The 23,167-nt window shown below is 50.0% G+C and overlaps 1 protein-coding gene across 1 annotated transcript in view; it reads right to left on the bottom strand.

Annotated features, from left to right (window-relative positions):
• The window catches only part of LOC123372804 (valosin containing protein), a 37,509-nt gene extending 21,531 nt beyond the window's left edge, over positions 1-15,978 (bottom strand). Inside the window, exons 1-3 of the mRNA XM_045021279.1 lie at positions 15,831-15,978; positions 1,301-1,412; positions 722-894 (exon numbers count right to left, since the gene is read on the bottom strand). Of these exons, the coding sequence (XP_044877214.1) occupies positions 722-894; positions 1,301-1,412; positions 15,831-15,847 (302 nt within the window). The 5' untranslated portion in view covers positions 15,848-15,978. The remainder of the gene's footprint in view (positions 1-721; positions 895-1,300; positions 1,413-15,830) is intronic.
• Between the last annotated feature and the right edge of the window lie 7,189 nt (positions 15,979-23,167).

Below are 23,167 nucleotides of genomic sequence, written 5' to 3'. Positions count from 1 at the left end.
CTCAAGTCAATGCAAGACTGTTCCCTATGATGCATGTTACAGTTCTAGCTCACTCTACTTGTAGAAGTCTCAAGCAGCAGGACTCCCATAACACGTTTGCTTGAGTTGCTAACCCCTCAGATTAAAATGGAGTTTTAATTTTTCATTGCTTATGCTATTTGATTGTTTCATGTTTCACGCAGCTTTGACAATGAAAACAGATTAGTCACTTTTACTTTTGTTTCCAAACAGTATCAACTTCTGCTTCTCATGCAAAAGTTCAATGCCTAAGCTACAGAAACACACTATCCCTTTTCACTGAAATTACCATTACCATTTCTAGTAATAATCAGACTGTGAAAAGACATAGGCTTAAACGATGCAACAGTCAAACGTAACATTACGGGAGAAGAGAGATCGTGGGGTGGGATTTTCAAAGACAGCTAAGAGATTTAGAGATGGAACTTGTGCTCCTAGATCACCTGAGCTCTTTTGAAAACCCCTCTTGTAGTCCACAGAACACAGTTCCCCTGTATCGGTCTTAGGAATAGTCATATCGCTAGCAGCACACTTTAGACTCCAGCTACAGGACATTCTTTTCTAAGAGGCACCGCTTCTTGGAACTACCCTGAAAGGTAACTAAACACTTGCTACAATCCCAATCTCCATTACTGACTGAATTAGTTCAGAACCAGCTAAACAAATCCAAGAAGATGCACCAAGCTAGCAAAGCACACCTCACCTGATCACATCACCAAGGCGCACTCTCAGGTTGTTACGAACAACTCTATTCATGCGAATCTTCTCATCTGAGCAGGTATCATCTGACAGGACAATGCAGACTGCTTCTCGCCTCTTCTTTCCTTTTAGCAGAACTGTGTCTCCTCTGAACAGCTGCAATTCATCCATTTTTGCCTGTGAACAGTGACAGAATTAGGCCATGCATTTGACAAGGCCAGTATGTAAGTGTTCGGAAGACAGCAACCGGACCCCAAAGTGCTACATCCTGGTAATAGTAGTGTTGAGTGAGCCATGAAGAGACATGGGATCCCACAATTGCCTATCCTGGCGCAAGGGCAAGGCCTCCTGCTTGAACACTAGCATCATTAGAGAACCATGGTAATTGCTCAGAAGTCTTAGAGGCAAGAGACCCATCGGAAACCATTTTCACCCATCACAGCCCATCTGCTGTTCCCTCATGGCTTTCTATATAATCTTTACATTCATGTAGCATGTTCAACAATAATACCAAGCTTCAGGGTAAAAGACACTGAAAGTTTGCATATTAACTACACAGTTCTTAACTTTACTTGAGACACACCTGGGAGAGCGATACAACACTGTTGTCCTCGTTGATGGCTTCATCGACAATTAACCGATTGGGCCTGTTCTTCTGCTTTAGAATTGCGGTAGATAAGTCGTCCGCTTTAGAACTGGAAAGAAACAAAACCGCTGAGTCTGGGTAATGCTGCTCCTCCCCTTCTGGGCAAACTCTGCTTTGGTCTCCATTGTCTACACACATTAAAAAAACTTCCTTGGCTACCTTCTCTTTTACACACTAAACCTGTCTGCAAGACAAAATACAATTATCTTCTTGAGTGCAACTGGTTCAGTTCTACATGGCGAGCAAAGTGAGAGGGCAGAATTATGTTCTGTAAGAAAGTGACTTTGGCTAAGTCGGTAGCCTTGAACTAAAATAGCTGTGAAGATATTTATGAAAAACAGGATCATTGAGATGTTCCTTCCTGGAATGTCTCTTGCCTAAAAACAAAGACACAGTAGCAAGACAATCACCAGCACTCATATGCAAACTGTGGGCTTAACAATCCCATAGAAATGGCCAGGAGGGTGGAGTCTATCTGGTCACACAAATCCCAGACCACACACAAGGAGGGCTTTTTTAAAAATTGAAATGGAAACATTTACCATTGAAATAAACTGACACTGGAGGCCAGGGCACAGGCAGTTGTGAGCCAGAGCAAGGAGCTACAGGACAATGTTACAATTCCCCAGTTCAAATGAGTTTAGCCTACTGAGGTCTGTCAGGTAAAACTAACAAACCTAATCACACGTTTATCAATAGTTTTAAGCAGGGGTGAGCAAACTACGGCCCGTGGGCTGGATCTGGCCCGCCAGACATTTTAAGCCGCGCCCCTGAGCTCCCACTGGGGAGCGGGGTCTGGGCTTGCCACGCTCCAGCCAGGGAGCAGGGTCGGGGGCCGCTCCACTCAGCTCCTGGAAGCAGCGGCATGGCCCCGCTCCGGCTCCTACGTGTAGGGGCAGCCAGTGGGCTCCGCTCTGCCTGCTGCCCCCGCAGCTCCCATTGGCCTGGAACTGCAATCAATGGGAGCTACAGGGGCGGTGCCTGCAGACGGGGCAACATGCAGAACTGCCTGGCTGCGCCTCACCAGAGAAGGGACATGCCACTGCTTCTGGGAGCCAATTGAGGTAAGCACCACCTGGAGCCTGCCCCCCTGAGCCACGCCCCAACTGCCTGCCCCAGCCCTGATCCCCCTCCCGCCCTCCAAATCCCTCAATCCCAGCCTAGAGCACCCTCCTACACCCCAAACCCCTCATCCCCAGCCCCATCCCAGAGCCCACACCCCCAGCTAGAGCCTGTACCCCAACCCCCTGCCCTGATCCCCCTCCCACCCACCAAACCCCTCAGTCCTAGCCCAGAGCACCCTCCTACACCCCAAACCCCTCATCCCCAGCCCAGAGCCCGCACCCCACTCCCCAGTCCAGAGCCCCCTCCCACACCCTGAACTCTTCATTTCTGGCCCCACCCACCAAACCAGAGCCCGCACCCCCTCCTGCACTCCAACTTTGTGAGCATTCCTGGCCTGCCATACAATTTCTATTCCGAGATGTGGCCCTCGGGCCAAAAACTTTCCCCCTAGTTTTAAGTGTCCATGAAGAAAAGAGTTTTGTTTGGATGAATGCTGCAGGGAAATGTTTACAAACACCGAGCATTGCAGCTTTATGCTAGTACCCACCAAGAAATGAAACTGACAGTTTATTTTCATTGCCCAAACTGAGTAAATTGAAGAGCAAAAAATGCTGAGGAGGTACATTTTTAAAGTGATTTGTTTCAACATACTAACCAAAAAGTTTTAGGTTGCTTTTTAAGTATGAATTTGAACCAAGTGATCATTTAAGAGCTTGCAGAAGCTGCGAGCAGAGCAAGCGGGTGCAGTGTTCTGCATTAACATTCCTGGGGAACGGGGCCTACAGACGATGTTCTGCATGTTCACTGTAAGTACATGCAATGTGAGTTCAGTGTCGTGATGACAGAGTTCTTGCTGAGCAGACAACTACGCAGCACTGGCCCCTTCCCTGCCACTTCAGAGAAGAGATCGCAGGAATAACAGGAGGGCAGCTGCCTTAGCTGGGAAAGGTTTGGAAATCCAGCTTGAGCACAAGTATGCTGTGACAACCAGTTTACAGCTAAGAGACAAATTCCAAATAACCAGAGAGGCAGTACTGCCCGAAAGGAAAACGCCAACTCTTGAGTCAGTAGCATGCATCTTGCCATAGACTTGTGTGGCCCTGGGTAAGTCACTTTCACCTCTGGACCTGCCTTTCCCCATCTGTAGAACAGGGCTCTCTCTTCCTATCATGAGGAAAGGGACTAATGACTGGCCGCATAAAGGCTATGTGCGGTTACAAAGGCAGGCAGTCTTTAAACCCATAAGCAGCAGAAAGGCTGTGGGAGGAACTGATGCCCAACCAAACAGTCTTGGAAGAGTTCTAAAGGACTCAAGTTTCCCATGAGGAAGTAACAGAGCAATATAAGAAACAAACCCTGTAAGTCATCAGGCGAGACAGGATCCTCTGGGTGAAACAGCAGGTATGTACAAGGAGATGCACGTTCCTTACAAACAGCACTGCTCTTGTAGATTGGAAAGTCATTAACTTAGTGGCTCAGCTTTAAAGCTAGAGCCAAGGGAAACCCCGGATGTCAGAAACTAGAAGATCTTGGCCTTGATACTGAGAGAACTGATGGCAAGTCTAAGCAGTGACTAGGACAATGTTTTGAAAAGTAACATATAACTTCAGGGAGTGAAGGCAGCAGAGATTCTACAAAGCAATAATCGTTCCTCCCAAACTCATTACGCGTTTCAAATGGAAATCACACCTACTGGACAAAATCCATCTTTTGATAAGGTTCCTCATACATGACTGAAGAAGTTGAATGAACAGGAAATGGCATTGTGAATCGCTGCCTCTGAGGGGGGAGAGGTTAGCAGTGTCAGCCGGGGGGCTGGTGGTAGGTCAGGTGTTGCACATTTATTAGTGAAATGGAGGAGGAAATGGACAGTGAGTTGAAACTATAAGCAAGTTGTTCTGTGAATTAAAAAGCTATGCAAAACTGTGAGACACTTCTGTTAGATTTAAACACACTGGGCGAATGAGCAATACAATGGCAGGTGACACCTAGCCTGGATAAATATAAGTTAATTCACAAGAGGCAAAAGATCTGTTAGAGCTTTGAACTTGCAGGATCTTAGAGGAAAGAGTCCAATGCCAGTGTTCCCAAACTGTGGTACACGTACCCCTGGGCATACACACAAGAACTTGTGTAATGGTGGATTTTATTCATTATTTTATTTATTGCATTTTCATAATAAGCTGCTCAGATGAAGCTTTAAAACTTGATGGGAATTTTTTATATAAAATACAGTAATTAATTTATTTCCAGATGTACCAATGAGAACACAGATCCGCTGACATACCGAGCCCTCACTGCCAATCGCTGTACAGAGAGGGTTCCGCTGTCCAGCCTGACTGAGCTCAGAACTCAGTTGGGGGGTTTTTTTAAGTTGTATTTGTTGCACTATATCATACGTAACCATGAAATATGAACAGATGGCTAAAGACAGGTAGAGTTAAGAAAGACACATACAGTCTCAGCGACGAGAAGGGTGGGGGTACGGAAGTAGCTGGCAGATCTGGAAGGGGGTAGCAGTGAGAAAAGTTTGGGAACCTCTGGTCTAATGGACAGAAGAAGCTGTCTGTCCAGCGCACTGCAGCACTTACAGCAACGAGAGGCTTGAGGGCATTAAGAATAGAAGACATTATTCCAAACAGTGGCGTATGCTCATCTAGTCTAGCGGGGCCAGTTTCAGCCACCTCACCTTAGAGGTACTGCTGACAATGAACAGGTCCAGAGAAAGGCACAAGGGTGTTTAGAGGGCTACATGGTAGTTACAGATGAGAGTGAAAAAGATGAAAGTTACTTAGCCTGGAAAGAAGAATTTGACGAGGTCCTTAAGACTACAGAGAGCCCAGTGAAAATGGATCAGTCTCTTTTTTCCCCCCCCCACACAGACCCACGAGACAGATAAATAATGTTAAGTTTTACTGTACTTTTGAGGGGTTTAGATTAAAATGCAGAGTCCACGGCATGCTTCAATCTCTCTTTTCAGTACAGTCCAGAAGTCAGGACATGTTCCCCAGTAGAGGTCCGACTGAGCTGAGAAATCCCAGCATTAACACTCACCCACAGTATTTTCCTGCTTTCCTTCCTTTATAAGGGAAACTTTCCAAGTCTCCTGTCTGCCAAGAAAACAAGCTTTACAGCCTACCCCTGTGCTAAAGCTCCTGCTGCTTTACCTTGTGATGAAACCTGAAGCCCGTGTACTTGGGTACACAGCATGAATGAGCAGGGACAGAGAGGAGCCTACAGTATTGATTAGCATACTTGTGACAAGAACCAACTATGCTTGGGTCTGAGGGCCCATCCACTTTAGGAAATTGACTTGCTGCTGACAATTACTGCTAACACAGATGGGCACAGTTATATGCATATGTGATGGAAAATGTGATTGAGACTCACGTTTCTGCAGTGAGTCTGACAGGCGTTTTGTCCTCACTACGCTAGTAGTTAAACTGGTTTTAGCACTGATTCAGATAGACCTGCTGCTGACAGACACCGAGGGAGATGTCAGTTTCATAACAGATTGAGCCAGAATGTCCGTGCTGCAAGTTAGCACTTTCCCCAGGTATTTATAAAAATAAGGAACACAATTTTTCCTTAAAGCTGCCTGCTGATGGCAACTATCTTGCTGATGTGCCATTTGGAACAGTACGACTGGAACTCATTACCAGATAGTCAGTTCCCATCAGGGTGAATACAAATAAATGATTTTTCTAAAAAAATAAAAAATAAAAAGAAAGATTTTTTGATAAAATGCTTTTTGAGGAAAAAACTTATCTAAAGATAGTTTTAGATAAGATACATTATGGCTCAAAGATATCCCATCATGGAATAGGGATTATAAATTCTAATTCTATAGCATCAGACAATATATTCATGTAATTGTTAAGAAAAGTTTTGTAAATGAGTTCCAATAGTTCATGGATTAGGGACCCAATCTTATGCGGTTCCAGGGGCTTCTGTGCAGATTATTTAGGTTAATCTTTCTATCTACCCAATGGGACTCAGTGCTCGGTCTAGAAGATACCAGCAGAGATGCTTAGTTTTGCAGTTCTCAAACTGTGGATTTGTGTCTCCAGAGATAACATGCTTGTTAACAGCAAAAATGTTTTAAAATATAGAGAGGCGAAAAATAACAGACCTCAACCCTCTTGTCCCTCTGCAAATTTGTGTACACAGAGTCAATCCCTTACCTCTCTCTAAAAGTGTGAAGTTTCAAAAAGTTCAATGAATAGAAGATTGTTGGGGGCAGAATAGATCTGGACAAGGAGAAGAAGTCTGGAGATAACTGTGAGAAGGGAGGGACAGGCAGCAGAAACAAAAGTGAAACTGTTTGAGCAGCATATTCCAGAAGTCTGGAGCTTTATCTCAGGCCTGGTCTACACTAGGATCTTAAATCGAATTTAGCAGCGTTAATTCGAACTAATCGCTCAACCGTCCACACCAGGAAGCCATTTAATTCGAACTAGGGGGCTCCTTAGTTCGAATTTGGTACTCCACCCCGACAGGTGGAGTAACGCTAAATTCGCACTTGCTAGCTCGAATTAGGCTAGGTGTGGATGCAAATCGAACTTAGTAGCTCCGGGAGCTATCCCACAGTGCACCACTCTGTTGACGCTCTGGACAGCAGTCGGAGCTTGGATTCTCTGACCAGCCACACAGGAAATGACCCGGGAAAATTTGAATTCATTTTCCTGTCTGGGCACTTTGAATCTGACGTCCTGGCTGGACATCGGGGCGAGCTCCGCAGCACCTGCAACGATGCAGAGCTCTCCAGCAGAGGAGTCAGCCCAATGCAAGAATAGAAAGAGATCCCCAGCATGGACAGACCGGGAAGTCCAGGATCTGATCGCTGTGTGGGGCGAGGAGTCTGTGCTGTCGGAGCTGCGCTCCAACAAGCGTAATGCAAAGACCTTCGAGAAGGTCTCCCAAGCCATGACACAGAAAGGATACAGCCGGGATGCGATGCAGTGCCGCGTGAAAGTCAAGGACCTGAGGCAAGGCTATCAAAAAGTCAGAGCGGCAAACGGACGCTCCGGAGCACAGCCCCAGACATGCCGCTTCTACGAGGCACTGCATGCCATTCTCGGTGGGTCTGCCACCACTGTCCCACCACTGACCGTGGACTCAGTGGATGGCATAGTGAGCCAGGACAGTTCCTACTCGATGTTCGCCGATGGGCAAGACGACGAAGGGTCCGTGGAGGAAGGCGCAGGCGACAGCGAACACAATGCCGCTTTCCCTGACAGCCAGGATCTGTTCCTCACCCTCACAGAGATCCCCTACCAACCCTCACCGGCCGTGAACCCGGACTCAGAGTCAGGGGAAGGATCAGGCGGTAAGTCGTATAAACAAGAAAATATTTATTTGCTCGAAAACATGTATACCAAAAATATAAATTCTATCTATAAATACTATATCTAAAAGTTTTTAAAGGGAAACTAAACGAACAGTAGGTCTACACAGATTGGGATGGAACAATAGTCCTCCATGGACAATTCCACAAATGCTTCAAACAGTTCCTCAAATACCCTCCGCAGGAGGTTTCGAGGAAGAGGTGCCCTATTTGGTCCTCCGGTGAAGCTCACTCTTCCACGCCACGACATCCTCAGATACAGGGGAACCATCGCCTCTACCAGCATGGCCGCGTAGGGTCCCGGTCGGTGAAGTGCTTCCCTTAACATCCTTTCTTTCTGCACTCGAGAGACACGCCTCAGGGTAATCTCGTTACTGAAGTGCTGCATCTAATTAGGGCAATTAGCGAATAGTTACTGTTCTTAATGGTTTACTTATACTTTGCATAACAAAGCCCCGCGCTTAGCAGCCACGTGCTGTAGGCCACACAGGAAAAGCATACATTGATCTTTCCCCTGCAGTGTCGGGAGTGGCTGCAAAAGGGTCATAGTATCTGATTTCCAGATTGCCGTTAGCACGACGGCACAGCTATCCGTTAACTGATAAGCATAATGTACTGTAAGGCTTACCAGGACTCTCTGCTAGAGGGATTCTGCTCTCTCTCCCGACTTCTCCGCTCTCCTGTGCAATGGCGCAGCCAATCAGAGCGTAGGCCAAAATGTTGTGCTTCTCTGGAGACCACGTGACACTTGTTGTCCGGTACGGTCTTCTTCATGGAAATTGACTAGACGGTGTTCACTGTTCGCGAAAATGTATCTGTACAAGGAAATCACTAACTTTCCCCATCACACAGCTTCGGGTCCTTCCCGGACTGCCCCGGCATCCCCCTCGCAGAGACTGGCAATGATTAGACGGCGAAAGAAGAAGACTAGGGACGACATGTTCGCTGAACTGATGGTCTGCTCCCGAGCAGAGGCTGCAGAGCAGAAACACTGGAGGGAGACCCTATGTGAGCAGCATCGCACACTCATGGAACGTGAGGATAGGTGGCGGCAGGAAGACCAGCAGACCACCCAAACGCTACTTGGTCTCATGAAGGAACAAACGGACACGCTTCGTCGCCTTGTTGATGTCCTGCAGGACCACAGGCTGGAGGACAGGGCCCCCCTGCAGTGTCTCTGCAATCGCCCTCACCAGCCAAGAAGTCCTGGCCCCCCCTCACCCAAAAGTACAAGACGGAGGGTGGTAGAGGACGTGAGAACTGTCACTGAACCAGAGCAGAGCGGCCGTGTACCCCGCACTTCTCACGTTAGAAATTTGTAGAAGTGCTTCCCTTATAGGCTCAGCCAGTCCCAAATCCAAGGTTCATCCCCCCACTGTTTATTAGATTAATAAAAGCTGTTTGCTGTTAATCACTGTTTCCGTCATGTCTTTCCTGTCAGAGGATTTTTCGGTGTATGGGGTGGACAGGGGTTTCATACTTGCACGGTATAGCCTACAGTACCAGGGTACAGACTTGGGGAAAGGATCAACTGCGGGGCACACACACACTGCAGTCAGTAGGCACCAGGGTCATTCTGTGTTGTGTATGCTGCCCCTGTTCATTTCGTAATGTGTATAATTGTCCAGGGTCCTAGCGCCTGTCACGCCATTACTGTGAAGGCAGGCTGCCCTTACGATGCACTTGCAACGGATCCACGAGCCTATCCGCTGCCCTGAGCCCCAACAAGAGCCCTCATCCACGGACAGATAGTCACCCTTCTCCCACACCCATCACCCCTTCCCACGCAGAAACCCGCAGCCCACTGCCGTCATCCAAACCCCTATGCAAAGAAGGCACCACTCGCCCCTTCCTGCAAACCCTCCCCTTCATGCAGAACCACTGTCATCCGTCCCCCACCCCAGAGACCTATGTAGGAGCAGGAGGATGTCAGTCCTCTATGGAGGAAGCGGTCTGTACGTCAGTGCACACCGTGCCCAGCACAGTATGCGTCCATGTCTCAACACCAGAACAGAAATGCAAAGTAAAAGAAAGATTTATTAATAATGAGTGTAACAATTACTTTGCTTAAAAACGTGCTTTGGAAGTGGGGGAAACTTGGAGAACAAGGCATGTAGCCGCAGATCCAAATCGACACAAACTGACACAGGCCCAGGGTCAGTTTCTCTTGAAAGCAAGTGGAGAGTCATAGGTTACCCTGATCTCCGAGGAAACTTGCTTTCAAAGCCTCCCGGATACAGAGCGCTTCCCGCTGGGATATTCTCTCGGCACGGGTGTCTGGCTGAGCGTAAACTGCAGCCAGGCGATTTGCCTCAACCTCCCATCCGGACAAAAAGGCCTCGCCCTTGCTCTCACACAGATTGTGCAGCACACAGCAAGCAGCAATAACTACGGGGATATTCTTTTCGCTGATGTCCGAGCGAGTGAGTAAGCTCCGCCATCTCCCCTTGAGACGTCCGAAAGCACACTCCACCACCATTCTGCACTTGCTTAGCCGGTAGTTGAAGAGTTCCTTCTCACTGTCCAGGGCGCCTGTATAGGGCTTCATGAGCCAGGGCATTAGCGGGTAGGCTGGGTCCCCGAGGATCACTGTAGGCATCTGCACATCCCCAACCGTTATTTTGTGGTCCGGGAAGAAAGTACCTGCCTGGAGGAGTCTAAAGAGACCAGAGCTCCTGAACACACGCGCGTCATGAACCTTGCCCGCCCACCCGACGTTGATGTTGGTAAAACGTCCCCTATGGTCCACTAGTCCTTGCAGCACCATGGAAAAGTAGCCCTTTCGGTTAATGTAATCGCTGGCCTGGTGGGCCGGTGCCAGGATAGGGATGTGAGTCCCATCTATAGCCCCACCGCAGTTTGGGAATCCCATCGCGGCGAAGCCGTCTATGACGACCTGAACGTTTCCCAGGTTCACTACCTTTGAGAGCAGTTGCTCAACGATTGCGTGGGCTACTTGCATCACAGCAACCCCCACGGTAGATTTGCCCACGCCAAAGTGGTTCGCTACTGACCGGTAGCTGTCTGGCGTGGCAAGTTTCCAGAGGGCTATGGCCACTCGCTTCTGCACACTCAGGGCTGCTCGCATCCGGGTGTCCTGGCGCTTCAGGGCAGGGGCCAGCAAGTCACAGAGTTCAAGGAAAGTGCCCTTACGCATCCTGAAGTTTCGCAGCCACTCTGTGTCATCCCAGACCTGCAGCACTATGCGGTCCCACCAGTCCGTGCTTGTTTCCCGGGCCCAGAATCGCCGTTCCACACCATGAACTTGACCCATTGCCACCATGATCTCCACTGCCCGGCGTACCCTGCTTTCTGAGAGGTCTGCGCCACTCTCCTCACCGCGCTGCCGGAGCCTCCTCGCCCGATTTCTCAGTAGCTGACTGTTGCACAGGTGGACGATAAGGTGCGAGGAGTTGACAACGGCCATAAGTGCAGCGATGATCGCAGCGGGCTCCATGCTCGCAGTGCTGTGGCGTCCGCGCTGTAACCGACCAGAAAAGTGCGCGAACAGATTTCCCGCCGGCGCTTTCAGGGAGGGAGGGCGTTTGTGAGTGACGGTTGAATGATGACAGTTACCCAAAACCACCCTCGACACATTTTTCCCCCAGCAGGCATTGCGAGCTCTACCCAGCATTCCAATGGGCAGCGGGGAGTGCGGGAACTGTGGGATAGCTTCCCACAGTGCACCGCTTCCAAAGTCGACGCTGGCCCCGTGAATGTGGACTCAGAAATTCGAATTAGTGTATTTAGTATGGATACACAAATTCGACTTCATAAGGTCGAATCCACAAATTCGAACTAAGTTGATTCGAAATAGTCTTGTAGTGTAGACAAGGCCTCAGTGTAGCCTTCACTGATTTGAGATCTACCATACCATCCTCTCACCAGAAGGGAAAACTTATAATGGCAGTAGGCTGTAAAAGAGACCCAGTTTGGGAATAAGAAGCACTCAAGAAATATATGTTTGCTGATGATGTTTTGAAAGTCAGACCAGTGAACTGGTAGAAGTCACTTAAGCACTTGGATTCAGAGACTGTTGTGGAAGTGATAATCTCACTTTTAACAGCAAAAACAATGAGGAGTCATTGTGGCACCTTAGGGCAGGGGTTATCAAACCTGGGGTCGGGACCCCTCAGGGGGTCACGAGGTTATTACATAGGGGGTCGCAAGCTCTCAACCACCACCCCAAATCCCGCTTTTCCTCCAGCATTTATAATGGTGTTAAAAACATTTTTATATATTTGTAATTTATAAGGGGGGGGGGTCGCACTCAGAGGCTTGCTATGTGAAAGGGGTCACCAGTACAAAAGTTTGAGAACCACTGCATTAGGGCATGTCTACACTTACCTCTAGAGTGATCAGTCCAAGGGGGGTCGATTTATCGCGTCTAGTGAAGATGCGATAAATCGACTGCTGAGCGCTCTCCTGTCGACTCCAGTACTCCACCAGAGCGAGAAGCATAGGCGGAGTCAACGGCGGAGCGTCAACAGTTGACCTACCATAGTGAAGACACCGCAGTAGGTAGATCTAAGTACATCGACTTCAGCTATGTTATTCACGTAGCTGAAGTTGCCTAACTTAGATTGATCCCCCACAGTGTAGACCAGGCCTTAGAGACTAACACATTTATTTGGGCATAAGCTTTCGTGGGCTAAATCCCACTTCATCAGATGCATGGAGTGAAAAATACAGTAAGCAGTACTGTATTTTTCACTCCATGCATCTAATGAAGTGAGTTTTAGCCCACGAAAGCTTATGCCCAAATAAATTTGTTAGTCTCTAAGGTGCCACAAGGACTCCTCGTTGTTTTTGCTGATACAGACTAACACAGCTACCACTCTGAAACCTTTTAATAGCAGTAGCTTCTTCTGCCGGTGTAGAAAGAAGATTTTCTTCCTTTGGACTAATTCATTCCAAACTGAAAAATCGTTTGGGATCTGAAAAGCAGGAAAGCTTGTTTTTCTTTTCCAGATTATGAACAAACAGGAAAATAAAGGTGAAGATGACTGAGTCAGCTGCAGAAGTCAGTATTTTAAGTTTCTCATGTTGACCTGGCTGACACAGTAAATTTATTTTTTTTTTTTTTTTAAATATTTCTTTTAACTATTTTAGTTAAAAAATTTTAACAAAAACAAACCTGATTTTTAAAAATCTGAATGTTTAACAAAATTCAAAAACTCATATGTTTGTTTTGTTAAAATATTATATGTTTGCTGTTGAAGAAATAAAAATCCAGAATACAGAACGTTGTTGTTCTAGTTAAATAAAACAATTTAAATGTCTGTCTGGTGATGTTCTCCTCCTAGTACAACATGGCAAGAAATCCTCCAAATATTAATGATTAACTTGTTGAATTGGAGATAGTTAACCTCCCAATGACTTCATAAATATCTGCTTCAATTACCTTTGGTAAATGAAATAATCAAACAATCATTCGTCTTCTGATATAGTTGTAAAACTAATCAAAAAAGTTTTCAAAATAAATCATTTAAAAAATGTATAGTGTGTACCTTCTAAAAATGAAACCTACATCTATCTCTGAGATGTGAAGAATACGTATTAAGGTTATATCAACCACCAAGAATGCACTTTTACGTAGAAATCCATGATTAAATTGAGTCTTCCTGACTAGTGATTTAAATCAAATCCACCCTGGTTCCCATTTACTAATATTGGTTAAAAAAATTATATATTTAAGAGATAAAAATCTTAAAAGCCACGCTGAACTAGTTTACTCAGTTACTGGACTTCCATGTGGCGTGATCAGAGGAGTCACCTCGGCAAGATAGTTGCCACCAGCAGGAGACCAGAAATTGTAATTAAAATAATATTTAATTCAGTTAAAGAATTATTTGTCTTGTAATCGCAGGGTCGGAAGAGTTTTCTTAAGAAGAACAGGGACAGGTTTATTTTAAAAAGAGACAGTCTACGTGACTCAGTGTCAGAATGTGTATCTTAGATCACCAGTTCCAGCACGAACTCTGCCATGGGCACCAAACCCATGGCAGATCCTTGCTGCAGCTGACCCATCAGGACCAAGCAATCTGGTGTCATGCCAGAGCTGTTGATCCACAGCAGGTCTGGACTTTGGGACCTGAAAAAGAACAAAGTGTTAAGGTATGGATTCCTAAGGCACTGAATGCCCCTCTGAGCCTGGCTAATGGGTTGTTCCAAATACTCTTTAGTTTGGAAGATCACCTTTAAGTTCTGTGGCAGCTCATCTCAGCGGCTGTGTAGCTATCACCCGACTCATGTTTGAAAGGTGGAAGACCTCCATTCTCAGCATGTGATCACAGGTAACAATACGAAGCAACACACCGCACAAGGAAATAAGAGGATTCCTCTCAGTTGCCATATGACAACCACATCTCCAAAGAACACGTCTACGCCTTCTCACACCGTGCCCCTTGGCAGCTCCCATTTCCATCTATCTGGTTACTCTGAATTTGTTTTTAGGACAATCAGTCCTGATTTTTTAGCCTGTGGTATTTTTGTTGGAGGTGCTGATGGCCATCAAGTTCCCAAGAATCTGCCATTTTCTTCTATGCCCTAACAGAGTTTAAAAGAGGGGTTCTCAAACTGGGGGTCAGGACCCCTCAGGGGGTCACGAGGTTATTACATGGGGGGTCATGAGCTGTCAGCCTCCACCCCAAACCCCGCTTTGCAGCCAGCATTTATAATGGTGTCAAATATATTTTAAAGTTTTTTTTTAATTTATATGGGGTGGTCACACTCAGAGGCTTGCTATGTGAAAGGGGTCACCCGTACAAAAGTTTGAGAACCACTGATCTAAAAAACAAAACCTTCCCACAACTGCTGTCCTGTGGGTTTCCAAGGGGTACACCAATGGTTCTCAAGCAGGGGTACATGTACCGTTGGGGGTACGCAGAGGTCTTCCAGGGGGTATATCAACTCATCTAGATATTTGTCTAGTTTTGCAACAAGCTATATTACAAAGCACTAGCCAAATCAGTACAAACTAAAATTCCATACAGAGAATGACTTGTTTATACTGCTCTGTATACTTGACACTGAAATATACCTACAATATTTACATTCCAATGGATTTTATAATGATATGGTAAAAGGAGAAAGTCAGCGATTTTTCGCTAGGAGCAAGCGGTGACACTTCTGCATTTGTACGGCTGGTGTTGAAGCCAGGAGGTGCTGGGTGAGGTGGAACCTGGGGGTACGCAAGCCAGATCAGACCCCTGAAAGGGTCCAGCCGTCTGGGAAGGGTGAGCGCCGCTGGGCTACACTACCGCAGAGCCCACGGGGCCTTCGGCATTGTGTGCCGGGGAGTGGGAATGCCCCCGCCCGCCCCCAGAGGGAGGCTAAAGCAGCGGACAGACGCCACCCCGCAGGCCGAGCCGCCGCAGGGCTCCGTTCACCCTCAGGCGGGTGATGTCTCGTTCCGAGGCGGGGAACCCGCTCCCCCGCGGGGCCGGCAGAGCCGGGGGAGGAGACGCGCCGGGGCCGGGGCTCCCCACCATCTTGTAGCCACATGACTCGGCATTTCTGGAGCCGCAGGAAGTGCACACCGAGGGCCGGGGAGCCAGCCCGCCTCGGGCGTGCGCCGCCGCCAGCACCAGCCCGGCCCGGCCCCGCCAGGGCTCCCCCCGCCCCGCCCCGCACCGCACCGCCCGGCCCGGGCCCGGCCGGGGGGCGAGACACCCGCCCGGGCGCGCTGCGGGGCCGCGGCCGCGGGAGAAGGGCCCAGCCGCTGGCTCGGCGGGGGCCCGGCCGGGCAGGCCAGGCGAGGCCGGGCGGGGAGGCCTAGGCCCCACAGACCGGGCCCAGGCCCGGGCCCACCCCCGGCTCCGCCCCCGCCGGGCCTGCATGACACAGCAGGATCGGGCCCGCCCGGCCGCCGCTCTCCGGGGGGGCTCGGTTCCGGGCAGGCCCAGGCGCTTCGCCCACCCCCGTGTCCGGCCGCTCGGGGCCAGGCCGGGGCCTACCGGCTCCGCCGGGCCGGGCCGGGCCTAGCCGCAGGGGCGCCCCTCGGGCCGGGCCGAACCGGGCCGCGGGCGGGGGGGGGCCCGGCCCCGCACTTACTCGGATCCCGAAGCCATGGCGGGCGGGGGGCGGCGGCGGGTCTCGGGCTCTCGGCTCGGGCTGGCGGCGGCTCCGGCGCTTCGCTCTGACTGAACACTCAGAGCCGACTCATCGGAAGGGGAGCTCCGCCCGCCGCCGGCTACTCTGCCTAGCAACAAGCCACGCCCCCCAATCAGAAATTTAGGCTGGCAGCAGAGCAGCCAGTGGGAAAAAAAAAATCACATTGCTCTGGCCAATCAGAAAGCTCCAGCCGCCACCTCGTCCGCCAATCACAGTGCCCTAGGAAGAGTGATGACTCTACCCGGCAACACGGAGCGAACGGCCAATCACAAAAATAAACCAATGGAAAAATGAGGCAGGCAGGGTCCGCCCTCATTGCTATCCTGCCTAGTAACGTCGCCACCAGTAGCTCAGACCCAGTAAAACCTGGACAGATTCAGCCAATCAGGAAGGGAAGAGAGGTGATTGACAGGCCAATATTAACCCCTTGGGGAGGGCCGGGCTGCTCCTGGTTTCTCTGCTCCTTGGGGCAGCGGCGGGCAGAGACCGAGTCCCTGGGCTCAGAAAGCGCCTCCCAGGCCCAGGTCGCCGGGCTGAGAGCAGCGGGTCTCAGCGGTGACCCCCACCCCAAATCCCCCCCCAGGATGGCAGCATCGCTGAGCTGAGAGCAGCGGGTCTCAGCAGTGACCCCCCCAAATCCCCCCCCGGGATGGCAGCATCGCTGAGCTGAGAGCAGCGGGTCTCAGCAGTGACCCCCCCAAATCCCCCCCCGGGATGGCAGCATCGCTGTGCTGAGAGCAGCGGGTCTCAGCAGTGACCCCCCCCAAATCCCCCCCCCCCGAGATGGCAGCATCGCTGAGCTGAGAGCAGCGGGTCTCAGCAGTGACCCCCCCAAATCCCCCCCCCGGGATGGCAGCATCGCTGAGCTGAGAGCAGCGGGTCTCAGCAGTGACCCCCCCAAATCCCCGCCCCCGGGATGGCAGCATCGCTGTGCTGAGAGCAGCGGGTCTCAGCAGTGACCCCCCCCAAATCCCCCCCCCCGAGATGGCAGCATCGCTGTGCTGAGCGTAGCGGGTCTCAGCAGTGACCCCCCCAAATCCCCGCCCCCGGGATGGCAGCATCGCTGAGCTGAGAGCAGCGGGTCTCAGCAGTGACCCCCCCAAATCCCCCCCCCCGGGATGGCAGCATCGCTGAGCTGAGAGCAGCGGGTCTCAGCAGTGACCCCCCCAAATCCCCGCCCCCGGGATGGCAGCATCGCTGAGCTGAGAGCAGCGGGTCTCAGCAGAGGCCTAGTTTCCCGGCAGCAGCTGGCTAGGGACACTGCACACGACATCTCAGGCCCTGCTTTGCAACCCAGGTCTGCGTTGCGTGACCTGCTGGCGGATCTGTCTGTGTGGAGTGATGAATTCCAGTGAGACTGCGAGAAGGCTGGGCCTGCCGGGTGTCTTCCACTGCATCCTTGCATCATCCTTCTTGTGCTAAGGAGACAGTCAACAATTGACTAATCTGCCCTGGCAGGACAATGAGCTGGTGACGCCTGGGGAAACCTCTTCTAGTGAGCTGGTAACCAGGCAAGGAATCCTCACGGCAGGTGGTCAGTGTGACAAAGGGGACTGCAACTGTTATCAAAGGGAGGTTTTTCTCATCAGCCATTTCTAGCAGAGGGCGGGACTGCTGGGAGATGCCATGGGGAGAAAGTTGAGCAGGAGTAATCCGGGGCCCCCTGTAAAGACACTGACAAAGTCCCAACAGACACTTGCAGTGGTGAGGAAACTGAGGCAGGGATCTGCATGGAGATTTGTTGCTTTCCATAGCTCTGTGCTATCTAAAAGTAAAGTGTGTCATGGGTCTGGAAATTCCTTTGCAGAGCCTGTGAGTTACTTGTTTACACTGTCATGTGGGTCCAGAAGGGGGAAACAGAGTAAGGGGGGTGGGAGGTCAGCAGCCACGGCCGAACTCTGAGAACATGCAGCAGCTGCTGGGGAGTGTTGGGAAAACCAGCACTAGTGTCAGGGCCTTGCTAGGCATGTGGACTATGGGGTCCCCCCTGCCAAAAGGGGTGTCAGATGCTGGATCTGCACCCGACACGTGTGCCTAGTGGCCCAGAGACCGTGCCTGAATTCTGCCTTGCCCCAGCAAGGCGAGAGCACATGGGACCCAAGGTTTGGGGCCGGTACAGCAGCCAGATGAGCGTCTGCCCGTTGGAGCCAGCCGGGGACCCTGGGCTCACAGGCCCAGCTTTGGTGGTGACACACGTCTATGGCGCAGAGTCACTTTCATGCCCACTGCATCCCCCCGTCCTTTACAGAGCTTAAGTAAGGAGAGGAGAAGGAATTCTGAGCCGCGGAGAAGGGAGCAGTGCTACGGTCTGTGCTCAGGTAGGATCTGAAGGGCTGGATTATGAATGGAGCAGACTGCTAGGCGGAGGCTGTTGCACGTGGCAGGAGAGGCTGTGTGAAGGGGCAGAGAAGGGTCTGCACTAGATGATCCGAGAGGGCAGCACAGGGAGACCAGGCCTGGAAAGTTTCCTGCAGCAAATCCATGCTTAGAATGACCTGGAGGAGGGAGTCTTGGCTCTGCCTGGCTGGATGTCAGCTCTTTAACTCCCCCGGCCAGTCAATCACCCCACTCTGGCCTAGGCCAGCCGTGTCCTCGCCCTGCAGGTTAACGGTAAGTGCACCCCAGTCCCCAATCCTTCTGAATCGCTCCCCGGTGATATCCGGCCCCTGCCGCTGGCTACACACTGAAATTCCACATCCTCCGCCCCTGTTTACTAGCTTCACCTTAAACCAGCGGTTCTCAAACTGTGGGTCGCGACCCTGTTTTAATGGGGTCACCAGGGCTGGTTTAGACTTGCTGGGGTGCAGGGCTTGAAGACAAAGCCTGAGCCCCACCGCCTATGGCTGAAGCCAAAACTGAAGGGCTTCGGCCATGGGTGGCGGGGCTCAGGTTACAGGCCCCCCGCCCAGGACGGCGAGGCTGGGGCTTTAGCTCCCCCCACCAGGGGTGCTGGGGCTGGGGCAGGCTCAGGCTTTGGTCCCCCCTATTGGGGTCGTGTAGTAATTTGCAGTGTCAGAAGGGGGTCGTGGTGCAATGGGGTTTGAGAACCCCTGCTCCTGCGTAACACAGCTTTGTGCGCACTTACAATAAAACAAAAGTAGGTTTATTTAAGAAAGGATAAAGATTTAACTAGAAATGAGAGAAAGTGATGGAAACAGTTGGTTACAACACAAAACTAAATCATACAAGGCAAAGCTGGGTCTCCGGTTATTAATAGCTCTCTCTCTCCTATAGTTACCTTGCCGATAAAGTAGGTTTTCCCTCCAATGGTCAGTCTGTTGCAGAGCTGGCTGGTTTCACAAGAACCAGGATCCAAACATTCATGAAAACACCCCCACTCCACAAGGGGTTCCTCAGTGAATAGATCCAGAAGATTTCTCTCTCCTCTGTGAGATCCATAAGATACAGACTGGGTCAGAGCAATGGTCCATCTAACCCAGTAGCCTGTCTCAGACAGTGGCCTGTACCAGAGCTTCCAAGAGAGTCACCCTGTCATCTGGCAGTCAGAGGCTTAGGGGTCGCTCCAAGCATAGTGTTGCATCTCTGACCATCTTGGCTAATAGCCATTGATGGACTTATCCTCCAGGAACTTATCTTGTTCTTTTTTGAACCCTGTTACAGTCTTGGCCTTCACAACATCCTCTGGCAAAGAGTTCCATAGGTTGACTGTGCGTTGTGTGCAGAAACCTTCCTTTGGTTTGTATTAAACCTGCTGTCAATTAATTTTATTGGGTGAGCTCTGGTTGCAGTATTGTGGAAAAGGGTAAATAAAACACTTCCTTATTCACTTTCTCCACACCAGTCATGATGGTACAGACCTCTGTCATATCCCCCTTTAATCACCTCTTTTCTAAGCTGAACCACCCTCATCTTTTAGTCTCTCCTCCTAAGGAAGCTGCTCTATATCTTTGATCATGTTTGTTGCACTTCTCTGAACCTTTTCCAGCCTTTTTGAGATAGGCTGATCTGAACTACACACAATACTCAAGGTGTGGGCACACCCTGGATTTAGAGCAGAGGTGGGCAAACTACGGGCCACATCCGGCCTGCGGGACCATCTTGCCCAGCCCAGCTCCTGGCCCCTCCCCTGCTGTCCCCCCTCCCCTGCAGCCTCATCTCGCAGTGTCGCCAGTGCTCTGGGCGGTGGGGCTGCGAGCTCCTGCCGGACAGCACAGCTGCGAGAGCCGCTGGCCTGCCCCGGTGCTCTAGACTGTGCAGTGGCATGGCTGGCTCCAGCCAGGCGGCTGGCAGTCCTGGTGCTCTGAGCAGCATGGAAGGGGGTGGGGAGCCAGGGGGTTGGATACGGGGCAGGGAGTCCCAAGGGGCAGTCAGAGGACAGGGGTCAGTACAGTCAGGGAGCAGGGTGGGTTGGACAGGAGGTGAGGCCCCAGGGGGGTGGTTAGGAGCAGAGGGGGTTGGATGGGTCAGGGGTTCTGAGGGAGGCAGTCAGGGGGCAGGAAGTGGGAGGGGTTGGAGGCCAGGCTGTTCGGCCCTCCATATAGTTTCAGAACCCCGATGTGGCCCTCAGGCCAAAAAGTTTGCCCACCTCTGATTTAGAGAGTAGCATTGTGATATTTTCTGTCTTTCTCTCCCTTTCCTAATAGTGCCTAAGATTCTGTTAGCCTTTTTTGACTGCTTCTGCTCATTGAGCAGATGTTTGCACAGAATTATCCACAATGACTCCAAGATCTTTCTTGAGTGGTAACAGCTCATTTAGACCCCACAAATTTTAAATGTATAGTTGGGATTATGTTCTCTAATGTGCACGATTTTTGGATTTATCAACATTGAATTTCATCTGCCATTGTGTTGCTCCATCACCCAGTTTAGCAATCTCCCTTTGTAGCTCTTCGCAGTCTGCTTTGGACTTGACTATCTTGACTAATTTTGTATCATATGCAAACTTTACCATTTCACTGTTCACTCCTTTTTCCAGATCATTAATTAATACATTGAAAAGCACAGGTCCCATTATAGATCCTTTTTTGGGGGATCCTGCTGTTTACCTCTCTCCATTGTGAAAACTGATTTAGTCCAATTCTATGTTTCCTCTTTTAACCAGTTACTGATCCATGAGAAAACCTTCCCTCTTATCCCATGGCTACATAGTTTTCTTAAGAGCCTTTGGTGAGGGGCCTTGTCAAAGGCTTTCGAAAAGTCCATGTACACTATATCGACTGAATCGTCCTTATCCACACGCTTGCTGACCCCCCACAACAAATTTGAATAGATTGGCGAGGCATGATTTCCCCCTATAAAAGGCGTGTTGATTCTTCCCCAACAAATCATGTTCATGTATGGGTCTGATCATTCTGTTCTTTACTATCGTTTCTACCAATTTACCAAGTACTGAATGAACGAAATGCAAAAAAATGAAATGAAAGTCAATTGAAAAAAAAGTCTCACTCAATTACATCATGTAATGACAGATAGCTAAAAAGTGACAGGTTTTTAAAGTGCTTGTATACCAGTGCTAGAAGTCTAAATAAGAAGATGGGTGAGGTTCAACAAGGACAAGTGCAGAGTCCTGCACTTAGGACAGAAGAATCCCATGCACTGCTACAGACTAGGGACCGAATGGCTGGGCAGCAGTTCTGCAGAAAAGGACCTAGGGGTTACGGTGGACGAAAAGCTGAATATGAGTCAACAGTGTGCCCTTATTGCCAAGAAGGCTAATGGCATTTTGGGTTGTATAAGTAGGGGCATTTCCAGCAGATCGAGGAATGTGATCATTCCCCTCTACTCAGCACTGGTGAGGCCTCATTTGGAGTACTGTGTTCAGTTTTGGGCCCCACACTACAAGAAGGATGTGGATAAATTGGAGAGAGTAAAGCGGAGGGCAACAAAAATGATTAGGGGGCTGGAGCACATGACTTATGAGGAGAGGCTGAGGGAACTGGGATTGTTTAGTCTGCAGAAGAGAAGAGTGAGGGGGGATTTGATAGCTGCTTTCAACTACCTGAACGGGGGTTCCAAAGAGGATGGATCTAGACTGTTCTCAGTGGTAGAAGATGACAGAACAAGGAGTAATGGTCTCAAGTTGCAGAGGGGGAGGTTTAGGTTGGACATTAGGAAAAACTTTTTCACTAGTAGGGTGGTGAGGAACTGGAATGGGTTACCTAGGGAGGTGGTGGAATCTCCTTCCTTAGAGGTTTTTAAGGTCAGGCTTGACAAAGCCCTGGCTGGGATGATTTAGTTGGGTTTGGTCCTGCTTTGAGCAGGGGGTTGGACTAGATACCTCCTGAGGTCCCTTCCAACCCTGAGATTCTATGAACTAGCGTGCTGTAGACGGGTTGGACTCACCCCTGCGGCGCCTCCTGCTGGTGACTCCTGGAATTAGCTCTGTCCAGTGCTGGAGCGCCCTCTGCAGGCCGGTGATCCGCCTGTCTTCAGGCCCCTGTGTCCCTCCCTGGACCCGGTGCCCTTTTACATGGGGTGCTGCCCCCTGGCAGTAACCCCTTTCTCTTAGGGTCTCCCCTCCCCAGGGAGCCCCCACCTTCTATCCCCACCTTGCCTCAGTATTTGGCTACTGCCAGTCATTGTCTACCCCCACACTCTTCTTCACACAATGCACAGTCAACCTGTGGAACTCCTTGCCAGAGGATGTTGTGAAGGCCAAGACTACAACAGGGTTAAAAAAAGAACTAGATAAATTAATGGAGGATGGGTCCATCAATGACTATTAGCCAGGCTGGGCAGGGATGGTGTCCCTGGCCTCTGTTTGCCAGAAGCTGGGAATGGGCGACAGGGGATGGATCACTTGATGATAACCTGTTCTGTTCATTCCCTCTGGGGCACCTGGCATTGGCCACTGTCAGAGGACAGGATACTGGGCTAGATGGACTCTTGGTCTGACCAGCATGGCCGTTCGTATGCAGTTCAGAATACCTCCAGGGCTAGTCAGAGCTGGGTCAGGTGATTTCAGCCCTGGGAGGGGTTGAAGGTGATTGTAACTATCTCGGAAGGGACTTGCATCTTCTTCTGAGTCACTATTAAAGTCAATAGTCTTTCCCTGAATATTTAACTTCACTCTCCAGGCAGGCTCTGTGTTATCATATGTGATAGATCCCAGAAAAAATGGCTCCTGCGTGTCTGTAATATTAGTCACCTCCCTGACTGCCTTGGTGCAGCAAACAGCTGCAAAATATCCATATTTTGTGTATTTATTACACCATATGCCTCTGGCTAAACATACATCTACTGCGCTATGTGTTTTTCCTTATCTTGTATACTTATTCTGAAAGGCTTTGGAGTTTGCTTGGAATATCTTCACAGCC

The sequence above is a fragment of the Mauremys mutica genome, chromosome 6 (genome assembly GCF_020497125.1).
Source record: "Mauremys mutica isolate MM-2020 ecotype Southern chromosome 6, ASM2049712v1, whole genome shotgun sequence".
Taxonomy (NCBI): domain Eukaryota; kingdom Metazoa; phylum Chordata; order Testudines; family Geoemydidae; genus Mauremys; species Mauremys mutica.
This window is presented reverse-complemented; position numbering and strand designations above follow the sequence as displayed.